The 14,259-nt window shown below is 52.4% G+C and overlaps 3 protein-coding genes across 3 annotated transcripts; 1 reads left to right on the forward strand and 2 right to left on the reverse strand.

The window, feature by feature from the left end:
- Positions 1–1,234: 1,234 nt before the first annotated feature.
- On the forward strand, positions 1,235–6,422 carry CGGC5_v004959 (Vegetative incompatibility protein HET-E-1; the record flags this gene model as incomplete). Its single annotated transcript, XM_066151370.1, has 5 exons — positions 1,235–3,554; positions 3,614–3,759; positions 3,819–4,530; positions 5,517–5,848; positions 5,907–6,422. 5 exons carry the CDS (start codon positions 1,235–1,237, stop codon positions 6,420–6,422), a joined length of 4,026 nt encoding a protein of 1,341 aa, XP_066009239.1.
- Positions 6,423–8,295: 1,873 nt separating this feature from the next.
- On the reverse strand, positions 8,296–10,704 carry CDH-1-6 (Cellobiose dehydrogenase; the record flags this gene model as incomplete). The annotated part of the gene is made up of 1 exon (XM_032030363.1): positions 8,296–10,704. One exon carries the CDS (start codon positions 10,702–10,704, stop codon positions 8,296–8,298), a length of 2,409 nt encoding a protein of 802 aa, XP_031893210.1.
- A 2,236-nt stretch (positions 10,705–12,940) lies between these two features.
- On the reverse strand, positions 12,941–13,781 carry CGGC5_v004961 (uncharacterized protein; the record flags this gene model as incomplete). The annotated part of the gene is made up of 2 exons (XM_032030374.1): positions 12,941–12,994; positions 13,056–13,781. 2 exons carry the CDS (start codon positions 13,779–13,781, stop codon positions 12,941–12,943), a joined length of 780 nt encoding a protein of 259 aa, XP_031893211.1.
- Between the last annotated feature and the right edge of the window lie 478 nt (positions 13,782–14,259).

Consider the following 14,259-nt stretch of genomic DNA (forward strand, 5'->3'; position numbering starts at 1 on the left):
TTGGAGAGCGACCGAATTCCTATCTGGAGGGCTGCCACAGCATCTCTCAGACGATTAAGAAAATCTAGATAACAGCCTTAAGATTATCAATGTGGTGGTTGCAACGCATATAGCTTTATCAATACCACGATATTGGCCTTCTGCTGTTGAGTTTGTGTTCCTTTTACGTGGACGTAGAAATCCTCTGTTGGGACCTTGACCTTGTATCTTTAGCATGTAAGGCAAGAGGCGGGGAATTTGGAATCCGTCACCAATTACGTTGGAAGTAGGCTCTGTTGATGAGAGCTCAGCAAATAATTTTGATTAGATTGCAACGTTCACTTATGGCAGAGCCATTGCGATCTACAACCTCAACTCAGGGGCTCAACATTAATCCAGAGTTTTGCTATCTGGGCGGGTAGAAGGTAGAGACAACAGTAGGGACAGAGACGACATAGGCAATAGGGATAACAGGGACGACAAGAACGATAAGGACGGTAGGGACGATAAGGATAATAGGGATAATAAAGTTATCAATGAAAAGATCTTAGACCCGGCACGACACATTACTTATCCGCCGAGTTAGCTAGACTCTTAATCCAGACCTCATCCTATTAACATCTGATTTCTATATTTCAAGCCTACTTCGTAAAGATCGAGGCCATGTTAAGAAGGCTAGGTATAAGTGTGCCATAGTTCAAACCATATGTGGCCAAGAAAATGTATCGAATGGAAGCCCGCCACCCCTGTAAGTAGTTGTTAAAGACCACGAGTGCAGCCAAAACGTAGCAGCTTCAAATCTCCATCACTCATACCATTCAGCCCGTTTGATAGGTAGGGTGGTTGGATGTTTTCAAGCCAATCTGGAACCTTGGCGACTTCGAGACCACCCCTCCAATCATCTCGCCGTGGTGCTGTCTTTAACGCAGCGATGTGGCACAGGATGGGGTGCGAGAAGCAGGCCCTCGACTGCTAACCTCGACTTGACCAATCGAGGCGCACAAAGTCTTCAGTCCATGGGTTCGACCCACTACAATGCATACACTGCCGCATGCAGTGTGATCAATTGGTTGAGCAGCTTGATGAGCATGCATCTATGCGTCTCCGGAGCAAGGTCTTATTTACTGACACGAGTCCCCGTCATTGTGTGTGCCGAAATTTCAAATTTTGATTGTTCAAATCCCCTCGCTTTTTGAAAAACACAGATTACTTCATTGAAAGCCTGGTCTCTTCATTGACCGAAGGTCATTTCGCCATGCAGCTCGTTTCCAAGCTTCGAAAGAAATATCGATCCAAACGGAGCGATGGACCATCATTGACCACCTTGGACTCGGATACTTCTCCAGCCACATCAGCGACACCCACGACGGCATCCACACTCTCGAACTTCCCCGCCTCTGAAACGTCTACGACCACGAATACGCTGGCCTCGATCAGTCTTCAAGAACTGCGAAGACAAATTTGGAATGATGCTTACGACGAAGCCAAGAAAGACGAACCGGAAATATTCGAACAATACGAGCAGATCCTCTCTGTCCAGCTGCGAAAGACTAGTACGCGAACTTCCGATGCTGCAAACGAAACAGATGCCATCAAACAGGACACGCTGGGTAGGCAATTGCAGATGATTAAGCTCGTCGAATTGGGTCTAGAGAAAACAGAGAAGAGGGCAATGGTCAAAGGAAAGATCATGGAAGGAATGCAGCCTGTCCTGAACATTAAAGAGTTCATCGCCACCGCTGTCAAATCTGAGCCAACTGCTGCTATCGCCTGGGTGGGCGTCACGACCTGCATGTATGTAAGGAGCTCCACCAAGGCGGAAAAGCCCCCACTGATAGTCTCGCAGATCATAACCAATCCCGTCACTGAGCCGGGCATCAATCGTGACGGTGTCAAGTTTGTACTCGAACGAAGCCGGTGGCATTGGGAGTTGACGCAACTTCTGCTCGATATCCGCGAGACTGACACGTCTCTGATCGAGTTGCAAACGCAACTGAGAGCTCATATTGCTCGTCTCTACAAGAAGCTCCTGCTGTATCAAATCCAGAGCGTTGTCTTGTACAACAGAAAACTAGCGGGCGTTCTCATTAGAGACGTCTTCAAAGTTGACGATTGGCAACAAAAGATCGATGCGATTCAGAGTGTCGAAGAAGCTTTGCGCAAAGATGTGGAACAGCATAACTCTGAAGAGCTGAAAGGACGCCTTCGAGATATCGACAGCACCCTGAAGGACCTGCGATTGGACATCAAAGCAGTGGAGACTGCGGTTGAACAGCAAACCTTGATCTTGCGCAAGCTTCATCACGACGACAAGGATAAGGAATGCCTTGCGCGTTTGTGTGTTATCAACCCAGAAACTCACAAGGCAAAGATTCAGCGGACAGGAGGCGGACTCCTCAAAGATTCTTACGAATGGATACTCGACCATGAAGACTTCAGGAGGTTCCATTCTAACCCACAGAATCGTCTACTTTGGATCAGAGGTGATCCAGGCAAGGGAAAGACAATGCTTCTCTGTGGTATGATCGACGAGCTGAAGGCCGAGTCCTCACGTCCGTTGTCTTATGCCTTCTGTCAGGCAACCCATAGTGATTTCAAGAGCGCGACCTCAGTACTCCGCAGTCTGATATGGCTTCTCTGCAAGAATCACCCAGATCTAGTCTCGCATGTTCGAGAGAAATACGATGTTGAGGGCGAGTTATCACTCAAAGACATCACGACCTTACAAAGTGTACTCGGCAAAATGCTTGGAGAACCGTATTTGAGAGATGCGATCTTACTGGTCGATGCTCTAGATGAGTGTTCGACCGATCGGACAGAGCTCATGGACATTATCAGCGAGTTCTCTGGCTCCTTTCCAGCCAAGTGGATAGTCTCGAGCAGAAACTGGCCTGAAATCAACGAACAACTGCAACAAGCGCAAAAGAACATCCTGTCTCTCGAGTTGAACAAAGAATCCATATCTCAGGCTGTGAGTATGTTCGTGAGACACAAAGTCAAAGAACTGGCACTGCGCAAAAGATACAGCCCGAAGACACGGGAAGCTGTTCTTGAAGCCCTTCTACGGAAGGCCAGAGACACTTTTATCTGGGTGGCCTTGGTATGCGCAGAGTTGAATCGGGTCCAAGAACGACATACCATGGCGCAGTTGGAATCAATCCCTGGAGACCTCACGAGACTCTACGACCGTATGCTGGAGCATGCAATTGAATCTCGCGATGCAAATTCCTGTCGGCATATTCTCAGCGTTGCTTGCGCAACGTTCCGGCCACTAACTCTCTGTGAACTTCAAGTTCTCGTTCAGGAGCTGGGTGTGCACAGCCACGATGTGCTGCGAGAAATAATCGAAGAATGCGGTTCATTTCTTACTATCCAAGAGAATACGGTCTATTTCATCCACCAGTACGCGCAAGACTTCCTCGTCCAGCAAGGAAAGAACAGACTCTCTCTTTCCAGCACCCGGGACCTACATCATCAATTGTTTGTCCAATCACTGGGTAGTCTGAAGGAGATGAAGCGCAATCCTTACAACTGGACTCCCCTGGGGCTTTTGCAAGCGACATTGTACGCCCTCGGTCTGACCCATTGGCCTCGCTCGAATATTCCTGCGTCTATTGGATTGATCATCTCAAAGAGGTCAGTGATGCGAGAGCCCTATCAGATGATAACCAGGTTGAGGCATTCGTCCGAAAGTCCTTCTTGCACTGGTTAGAGGCTCTCAGCATACTTCAAAAATTACCGGAGGCTGTCAAAGGCATACAGACACTCGTTCAGATTGTGGTAAGTGTGCTCGTATCAACCCCAAGATTCTTTGTATTCAGGCCTAATGCGTCGATCAGGCCAACACAGAAAATCGAAGCCTGAAGAAGATAGTTGACGACATGAGACGATTCATTCGTTTGCACATAGACGCCATCGAGATCGCGCCTCTCCAAGTTTACAATTCGGCACTTGTGTTCAGCCCTTCCGGTAGTACAATCAGAGAGATGTTCAAACTTGAAGAGCCGGATTGGATCAAGCTGAAGCCAAAGATGGCAAGCAATTGGGACCCTTGCATTCAGACACTTGACGTCGATAAGAAGTATAGGCAAGTTGAGGATATGCAGTTTTCCTCCGACGGTAGATTATCCGTTTTGACGCAGTCGCGTAGCATTGTAAGCTGGGACGTAATTTCCAGCCGCCGCCTGCACACAATCAACATCGCCAAGGAAGGCGATGAACTTCGGTACCGCCGGGGACACATCATCTTGTTGTCCCACAATGGAAGATTTCTCGTGGGTTCATCTTTTGATGGCGCTTTCCATATATGGGATGTCGAATCCGGTGAAAACATGGACTGTCTGCGACCACCTTACAACCCCGATTGCAGTATCAAAGGAATTGCGTCTTCGCCTCATGGACGGTCTCTGGCTCTCATTTCTGCCACCCAGACGCCGGACGAAAGTCCAGTCGAGACGACGACGATATGGGATTGGCCTATTTTCAAAAATCCTATAGTGCTGCAACTTCCCGAAGACGGGCATGCAGCGTCCTTGTCATTCTCTTCGGATGGTAAGCTTCTAGCGTCAACTCATGCAGAAAGCTTCATAGTCTGGAATTCGGAAGACGGTTCTTGTGTCTGTTGCTGCTGTCTTCGTCACAATTATCGTCGTCTTCTTCGTATTGCTTTCGGTATTGTTGATGTCGTTCATGTCGTTACCGTTGTCCTGCTGAAATAACTATCAACTTCCAAAAGGCGGCTGACCGACTAGGTAAATGATGCGACGTGAGGGGTCGAATATGAAATTGGATCAACGACCTCCTGATCAGTGATCATGAAGGACCGGCGCTGATCTGGCCTAGACGACTGCTTCGTAGTTTCGGCGCTTGAGCAGTATATATGCCCATTAATCGTCATTACTCTTCCGCTTGGCAAGAGAACCAAAATAAACGTGAACGCCTGTGAACATGTTCATCCAAAGTGCGCAATTTAATTAAGTTGGTTGTGCATTGAGTACTGAAGTGACGTCTTGAACTTTATTTCAATAAAACAGGGGCTTGAGCCAACAATAGCTCTGCTTACCGCGTGCTGCGGCAGCGGGGTGGCCGGCCTACGGCTGCATACATGTGCTTGGGGACGAGTCAAGCATGGACGGGCCTGTCCGCAATTGATTAAGCAACGGCCAGTCCGGCCCCGCTCCGCCGGGCCCATGGCTCCATGCTTGGTCCGTTAATCAACTTTCTAGATATTCTCCAATGATAGAAATGTCCGAAGCCGATCATTCTTTTCCGCTGAAGCTGCCTATTAAAGGATTTGAGTACCGCACACGCACTGTCGTGTGTCGTTGTTTGGCGTTTGTCCTGTGTGTTGCTGCTGCGTCTTCCAACTACTTGTCAGTCTTTACTATCAACAATGTCTCGCACTAGTCATTCATTTGTGCCAGGAACTTTCCGTCTATTGTTCCTATGGCTTTCACTCCTTAACTTTTTGCTTCCCATCAGCGCATCGCCTGCGCCCGCTACCTCCGATCGAAAGCTCGCTAAGCGGGTGAGGCAAGCGTTTCCTTACTTCGACGACAGTTACGAAGGCCGTGCCGACAAGGGTGAATGGTTGAAGGGTCTCCTGCCACTGGATCCCGCAAAGGCGCAAGAATACAACGGCGGACAAACAGTTGCCAGTCCATTCCAGGAGCCGGAAGAAGTTTTGCAATGGGGCTGGACACCGAATGTCTATTTCTTCCCATACGCAGGCGGTCGCGCGCCTGATTTCGGGAACCTGCTGAGCCCCGCGTTCGAGGACCCAGCTTTGCCGGTCGACGCAACGCAAAATACATTGTGGAATCTCGTCCACGACCGGGAGTTCAAGAAAGCGAATGGCCAGACGGGATATGTAAGCACGATTATAATACCCCCGATCGTTTCATTTGTACTAAGATACGTCCTGCCAGCCCACGATGGCGCATTACACCAACGTCGTAAATCCAAAGTCTGGTGTATTTATTTTCGACTCAAACTTCAGCCCTACCTATGCAAAGAGCGTGAACAATGGAAAAGGGGACGTCCCCGACTTGGACACTTCATCTGATATCGCCTACTTCCAGTGGCGAGACGGCTGTCTAGCTGGAGGTGACGATCCCAAGAACCTCAAGGCCGTTTTTCATTCGCACGTTATCTACAACAAGACTTTCCAGATTGTGATGGAGGCCTTGCGTAGGGCGAAATATACCCAGGTCCCTGAATGGGGCCAACGAGTTACATTCAAGATGGACACCGACGAGGGTCTTGCTATTCTGGGAAGCACCCACGGTTCTGCAACAGCCTGGATGCTGAGCCAGCACAAGGAGGTGCTTGGGGTGAAGGACATCACGGAAGTGGTAATATGGTCATCAAACGGGGCGTTCGAGCTGACTCGGAACCCGAATTTGGCTTACCTGTGCTTGAAGTTTACAGTCGTCAGCGTTTAGAGGTTTGGAGATACCACCAGCGGAGCGTTTAATCGAATCATGAATTTCAACTTCTACTGGTGATCTATTGTGTCTTGTTTTGGCTTGTGATGATAAAGTCCGGAAGTAGTATGCAGAACTCGGTTCACCAGGTCTTTACTTGGCTCGGTCATGTTTGCCAAAGTGACCCGGACAACATTATCTGGAATTACTAGACCAATGGATGATGATCTAACGTTAGTTGTTTCTTATCGTATTTTAGATGCGGCACCTTGAGAGCCTATATCACAAACTCCGCTGTTCGGATTCGACACATCAGACAGGTGGGTGCTGATTAATCCGCAAGCCCTGAGTGACTTTGCTCAAGTTTCCACCTCACTGCACTTGCCACTGGCCGGAATGACTTTATCAAATTTTCAAATATTATCTACTCGGTAGACACGGATATTCGGGAGCATGCTTGAAGACGCCTTCATTCAAGACGCCACAGCCCAATGACCTAGACAGCCACTCTTGCCCGCTTGTTCTGAGAATCGGAAGGTACTTTTGAAACTAAGCTCTGGTCAGTCCTCTCAAGTTTCGTTCAAATTCCCTGTGCACCTTTGGTGATTTTGCTTGCTTTGACTGTGAGGGCTATTCTGCTACCCGACGCTGTCCGAAGCTATTCTATTTCTCGGTTACCGTTGACCGCACCGTCATCATAGTTGTTCGTCTTTGCGGGTGGGCTTTTGGCTCTGGCTTGAGAAAGCAATGAGGCCGAGCCTTCTACTGAATGAAGTTGTCTCGTCAGGTTAATCTTTCCGATCTGACGAGCCCGTAGGAGAATGCTTGCCCACTGGTGATGTGTCTGACACATTCATCTTCTAACCTAGCCTCTTGTTCATCAACGCGGATGCTGCGGAATGCATGGTTTTCAAAGGTGCCGATGCAGAGAGCAAACCTTATGCTAGCATCGGTCAGTAACGCATATGTACCTACTATGTTGACTCGTGGACGCCTCCACGCGTTGATATTTTGAGAGCTTAAAAGGATTCGACCCACAACCGCCGGCCGGTCCAAACGCGCGCAGCCGCCATAAAACGACCTTCCAGACTCGGAGCTTCAGAGTCGATTGTTACAGCTACCTTGCCTGCCTCCGGACCAAGGGCCGCTCGACGACCGTACCTAGTACCGATGATGGCGAAACCGTGTTTAGTGTCTGTAGGGCAAGTCTTTGTTGCGTTAATTGAACCAATCTTCAATGACAAAATATCGTAGTACACTACTGGATGGCTGACGAGGAAGAAGCTCAGGCATATGCACTACCCCGACAATCTTTTATCGCTGATTATTTCCTAGCCAGGGGTAAAGTGGTCGGAACATACCATTCACTGAAAGCGAGGTCTTCAATAGTCAGGCTCCCACCTGAAGTTGGTTCCTCATCCGGATCCGGTTGCTTCTAGTAAGGAAAGTGGATGAATTCCTTCCCATACTTGCAATCTCCATCTTCACATTTTCGAAGGTATTGATGTTGCAGATTCACTGTGTTATTGTTCATCGTGAAGAGCTGCTGTTCAAAAATGTGTCCCACGAGTCTCAAAAGACATGCGGATCACTGGGGCCAAGGTCATCAGCCCTGCTGACTTGGGCATATTGATTTGCTTAATTTAGATATAACGGCTGGGGCTTGACGTTCTTTGGGCATCCTTCTAGGTACCACATGAGATCGCATTATTAATCATCACACCCGAAGGCTATCAAATTTCATGATCTAAAATGCTTTATTTACGATGTAAAGAAACTTTATACAGAGTCTAGAAGGAAACATATACGATGAATGCTCGGGAGGGGTAACTCATGACATCAACTAATACAACCCCGCCCCAGTGGTGTCCGCTCAGCACTTGAGGGCTACCTAGTACTTGTGCATGTGGACATGGCGTCTGAAGCGCATGGCCTGGCGAGCAGCGCGCTTCTCAGAGCGCTTGCAGTTCACGGGGGCAGGGGTGGTGGTCGAGTTGCTACCGCCACTGCTGGATCCGCTGACCTTGAAGGCGGCGATCTTCTCGGCGGCGTGCTCGGCGGTGATCATGATGATGGCCTGGGTGTTGCCGGTGGGGAGGTCCGGGTGGATGGAGGCGTCGACGACGAAGAGGTTGTCGGTGCCGTAGACCTTGGTGTCGAGGTCGACGACGGCGGTGCCGTTGCCGGAGCGGCCGTCGTCGGTGCCCATCTTGGCGGAGCCGACCCAGTGGTCGCCCGAGATCATCTTGGTGGAGATGATGTCCTCGGGGGTGGCGCCAGGGGTGACGTAGCTGAGGGTGGAGTTGCTGCCGCTGGTGAGGTCGAGCCAGTACTGGACGAAGTCGGACATGGCCTTGCGGTCCTCGGTGTCAATGAGCCAGGGCTTGGTGTTGAGGACGGTGTTGCCCGAGGCGGAGATGCCGAGCTCGCCGAGAGTGGAGGTGCCGTGGGTGAGGAACGTGCGGACGGTGATGATGCCGTTCTGCATAGCGGAGGCGGTGCCCTGGAGGTAGCGGGTGCGGCCGTCGGCGCCCTCGGCGGAAGTCCAGAGGTGCATGCGCTGGGCGGCCTGGGTGATTGGGCCGGAGCCCTCCTTGTAGAGGGCCAGGTCGGAGGTGACGGGGTTGGAGGCGATGGCGTTGAAGCCGTAGGCGGTGAAGTTGGTCTGGGAGTTGAACTGGAGCATCACCTGGGCGTGGTCCTGGAGGTGGTGGCCGACGGGGAGGTCGATCCAGTCAGCCTCGGCGGGGAGGGTGACGCCGGTAGAGGCAGCGCCCTGCTTGACGATGGCGAGGGCGTCAGACTTGCCGATGCCGGAGTTCCAGAGGATACGGGGGGAGGACATGGCGCCGGCGGCGAGGACGACCTTGCCGCCCTGGTTGACCTTGATGATCTGCTTGCTGCCGTCGGCGGCCTGGGTGAGGACGCCGGTGATGGTGCTGCCGGTACGCTCGACCTGGATCACCTTGGTCTCGAGCTTGAGGGTGAAGTTGGGCAGCTGCTGGGCGAAGGGCATGTAGGTGCGGGCAGGGCCGGCGCGGAGGTTGTCCTTAATGGACCACGAGGGGCGGGAGAAGACGGCCTGCTTCTCGTTGGGGGACTCGATGGAGTCGACCTCCTTCCAGCCCTTGCCGCTCAGGAGGCCGGAGAGGACCCTGTAGGTGAGGTCATCGTAGTACTTCTTGTCGTCAGAGGGCTCGGTGGTGCCGGGGTTGCGCTCGTACAGACGCTCGGCGGCGGCGGACATGTCGGCCCAGGTCCAGCCCTTGGGCCAGCGCTGGAAGTCGTGCTCAGGGGGGTGGATGAAGTTGAGGCCGTTGATGGAGCTGGAACCACCCAGCAGGCAACCGGCGGTGGAGGCAGTGTCACTGCACATGCTGATGCCAGAGAGGGAGGTCATGGAGCTGCCGAGGGCGGGAATGTCGTAGGGGGTGAGGGTGTCGTTCCAGGGGAGAGCCAGGTCAGAGCCCAGGGGGACAGTGTTGGCAGGGCCACGCTCGATGAGGAGGACGCTGGCGCCGCTCTCAGCGATACGCTCGGCAGCGATGATGCCAGCAGGGCCACCACCGACGACAATGACATCGTAGGTGCTGTTGGAGGTGGTGATGGGAGTTGTGCTGTTGCCGGGAACGGGAGTGGTGGTGCCGTTACCAGGGACAGGAGTCGTCTCAACCTCCTTCGCGTACTTGGACCACTCCTCGAACTTGGCGGACTTGGCACTGGCGATGTCAAGACCGAACTGGCCGAAGCCAGCAGAGTGGTAGTTGAGGGCACTCGCGGGGTCAGAGGGAGTGGTAGGGCTGGTGTCGGAGAAAGCCCAACCCAGGATGGGGGACTCGCCGGCAAGGGTCGTCGCGGTGGAGTCGACGCAGTTGCTGCACAGGAAAGTGTACGAGAAGTGGGTGCTGTTGACGAAAGTACCGTTGGCAATGGGGGTCGCCTTGACCTCGGTCTTGGTGTAGACGTCGGGGTTGGAGTACGCGCTGCCCATTCTGAACGAGGTGACGATGTCCTCGCCATCAGCCCAGGCGACGAACAACAGACCGTTCAACATGCCTCCCTTCAATGACACAGCACCCCAGTTGCCCTTGGTGGAGATGGGCACCACCATCTGGCCGATGAAGTCGGTGCCGGTGGTCTCGGGGACGGCAATACCGAAACTGTACGGGTAGGCGTCGGGCTTGTATCGCTGGAAGTCGATGCCGGTCTGGGGATCGGTGTAAGCCGAGGCGCGGAGCTGGGCGGAGGCGGATCCGGCGAGCCCAAGAAGGGCCGCGGCTCCCAAGATTGTGTAACGCATGGCGAGAATCGCTTTCTAGGTGTCTTCTAGTTTCGAGTTTTGGAGGTGATCGGGATGAATGAGTGGCTTGGAGGTTGTCCAAAAGTGAATGTAAGTATTGCGAGAGAACGAACGCTAACCGCTAGGGTCAACAGGATGGTTTCTGAAAAGAATGACAAAACACCGTACTAGCGGTGACTCGAAAAAGGAGGAATGCAGCGAAGATGCGGCTGAACAAACAAAGAGAGAAACACGAGATCTGTGTCGGAGCAGCTCTGATGTTCATGTTATATCTCTTCAACCAGGAACACTCCGTCTCTGTCTTGGCATCTTTGCACTGGTCTGAACAATTAGGAAATACCCCCACTCAAGCAAGTTTCCTTAATCTCGAGCACCTAAGGGGTGCATACCGATAGGCCGGGGTCCGTTGGCGCCAGACCGGGGGCCAGAGATTCTCCGTGTTGGTCTCGGTCTTCGGCAGCCCCACTCGACCCCGGGATGCGCATCCTCGGGTCCGTTAGAATGTTTGAAATAAACCTGCCCGCTATCACCAGCCAAGCGCGCCAACAGCGCGTGCTGGCGTGCCGTTTCAAATAAGGATCCCGTCATTGGCAGACCTTCCAAACAAGGGCATGGCCTCGTCTGCAGGCGCTGTCTCCCTATGACGTGCAACGTAATTTGGCCCTCTGTTTTACTTACATGTGAGGAGTGTCCACAGCTCAAGAATTGAAGGACGCCCTGCAGGTCGAATCACGGCCCCTTTGTTGACCTTTGGCTCTGATGGATCTGGGCCGTTGCACCTGCTCTTGGCTTCTCTCGCCTATTCGCTGGGCCACACAGGAATGTTCGGATGAACCTACCGAAGAGGGGCCTCGGCCGAGTGGATAACACGGCTGGGGGAGGAGCAACTTTGAAGGCAGCCGCTGTGATCCCTTTCCAGACATGCAGGGAGCGGCAAGGTAATTAGAATCGTACGTGATGGAATGTCTAGCCTGGCGCCGCCTCCTTGGAGCGTGCAGGTGCGCTGTCAATCTAACACCGCATTGCCGCCATCTGCCGTAATGGTTTGACTTGATCACTAATTCTCCTAGCCCCTATGGCGAAGCTAGGCGAGGCCGTCAAGTGACAAGTCAGTCTGCAAAAGCAAGCCGTTGGCGCTGAGTCGTTCTCATGTTGGACCAGAAAAAAGGTTCACTGTACCCGAGACTGTCCAGCCGCTTCAGGTGGTTCTCACCCCCATGTTTTGGTCCACAATTACCCCTCATAAGCTGGATTGCGGCCTGCTTAATTGGCGGAAAATGTTTGTGTCGATTTATGAAGACATGGGTCTGTCAGTTCACCAGTCCTCGCCTCGCGTCAAGTTGCTCAAATTACCTCGCCCCTGCCTTGCGATCGACGAAATCGAAAGACGTGAATGGGAAAATGCCCGGCGAAATTCCCTCGACATGCGAGACATCGGCCTTGTGTCTTTGCTCGTTTGGTCTTGCCATCCGCGCTGCCCTCTTCTCATCGACAGAGATCTGTGATTTTGATTAGCGTGGCATTGTTCGTCCCAATTTTGGGTTAATGTGTTCTTGGCGTCTTGGCGGTATCTAAATGATTGTGATGCAAAGAGTCTGTTCACCAAGACTGTCGAATGCGAGGAGTTCGGAACGAAAACTAGAAAAGCGATACATTTCCCTCCGTGTTTACGGATTTGAGAGCGTAACATGTTTGCCATCCATGCGCGTGAAATCTCTGGAGAGATTGAATGTGATGACAAAATCACACACCCTCTCAGAGGGGTTTTTTTCAGGGGTTGCTGGCTGTACGCTTGCTCTATTCCGACCGCACCACGAGCCCTCCCACCCGGTTTTCCCTCATCTAGCCATTTGATCTCTTGGGCAACACGGTCCCAAGCTGCGATTTTTATTTCCACAGAAAGCTCAAGAGACACAGCTTGCAGCGGTGAAATTCTGGTTAGAAACTAAAACATGGAATATCCAGACCTCGCGGGTTCCTGGCTATGCAAGTTCAATGTGACCCTACACCAAGATTGCCGCGCATAGACGCAGGATGATCATATGCCGATCATTAAGATGCAACAGAACTTTTCAGCCATCACTCAAAGTTTTTCCAGAGCCGGATAATCGGCAACAACGAAAAGTCTAGATAAATTGATGAATTCTTCAGCCACTCGATTGACGTGCAAATGCTCTGATCGATGCTATGAATGTAATTGAAACGCCCAACCTCACCGCTAATTCCGTGGCCTCTCTCACCACGACTCACAACTCAGTCCCTCTTGCTTGCAAGGATAGTATGGCTTCACCTACAATCATTTTTCGTCAGCAAACGGTGCCAGAGAGAAATTCTCCCGCGACTCGACTTACCACATCAGGGTGCTCCGGCCACGGCGTTCCATGAACACTTAGGTCGTCGAAGTCCTTCGGCGGGTTCTCCAAAATCGTGTCCATCAAATACTTCGTGCAGTGCAGCGTGTGCGTGTAGTTCCACGGGGCGTCGTAGCCGTTGATGAGCCACAGGTGCGTCTGCCTCAGCGTGTACATGCAGTGGAAAGTGTGCTCCTTCCTCGACACCCAACCCGCGGTCAGCACCTCGCTGGTCGGCGGGATCTCGTGCTTGCCGCCCTTGTCGTAGTACCTGTGCCACGGGCCCTGATCGTGGAACTCCCTGAGGAGCGCCTGGTTGTCCTTGTCGTTGAAGGCCTCCTTGGGGTACCACTTGAACGACATGGTGTCGAACTCGCAGCCTCTGTCGCGGGCGATCTTGGGGAGGGCGCCGTTGGGTGCGCAGACGTAGCCGGATGTGTCTTGTTTGCGGCACGGCTCACATGACGGGAAGAAAGCCAGCCCCGCGAGGATGAAGAAGATGAGGCCGAGGGGGACAAAGAGATACCATGACTTCCAGGCCGGGTCGAATTGCCATGGTATCCGGAGCTGCCTCTTCACTTTGACGGCTCCGGACTCTTGATCGACTGATGACGACGATGAAGATGGCCGTGGTGCTTCTTCTTCTTCGTAGGACTCTCTCCCGGTCTCATCTTTCAGGAGAGAGTACTTTTCCTCCTTCTTACTTGGACCGGATGGCATCATCATGATAAGAAAAAAGACGGATAGTGGAAGGCCTGAATGACTGAGTGAGGAGTGCACTGGATGTTCTACAGAGCCAGAACGAAGCAGAAGCTCTACTACACAACAAAGGAGCGTCCCTTGCCGGTGCGATACTAAGGTCGGCTGCTGTGCCTGTCGGCGCAATTATTCAGGGATTGCCAGTCGTTAGAAAATTCGTGAAGGCGCGATTTCTGGACGAACTCCAGACAAAGACGTCGAACCAGGCACCTGGACCTAGGACTCGCAATTGAGCTGATTGCTTCCAGCGATACAGCAATAGAGAACGGCCTCGAGCTCCCATTGGATGATGCCAGCGGACCGAAGGGTTCGGCATCGGACTGAAGCGGGGACCCACTTCGGTCCGAACTCCTCACAACGAGTCGGAGGCGCAACCACTCGCTGCCCACTCCCAGCGCCATTGCGCCGGTCGAAGCTCACAGTTCAGCAAAGCGATCTGGAGTTG

Source organism: Colletotrichum fructicola, assembly GCF_000319635.2.
Source record: "Colletotrichum fructicola Nara gc5 chromosome Unknown KSG_Nara_v1_contig03, whole genome shotgun sequence".
Lineage (NCBI taxonomy): Eukaryota > Fungi > Ascomycota > Sordariomycetes > Glomerellales > Glomerellaceae > Colletotrichum > Colletotrichum fructicola.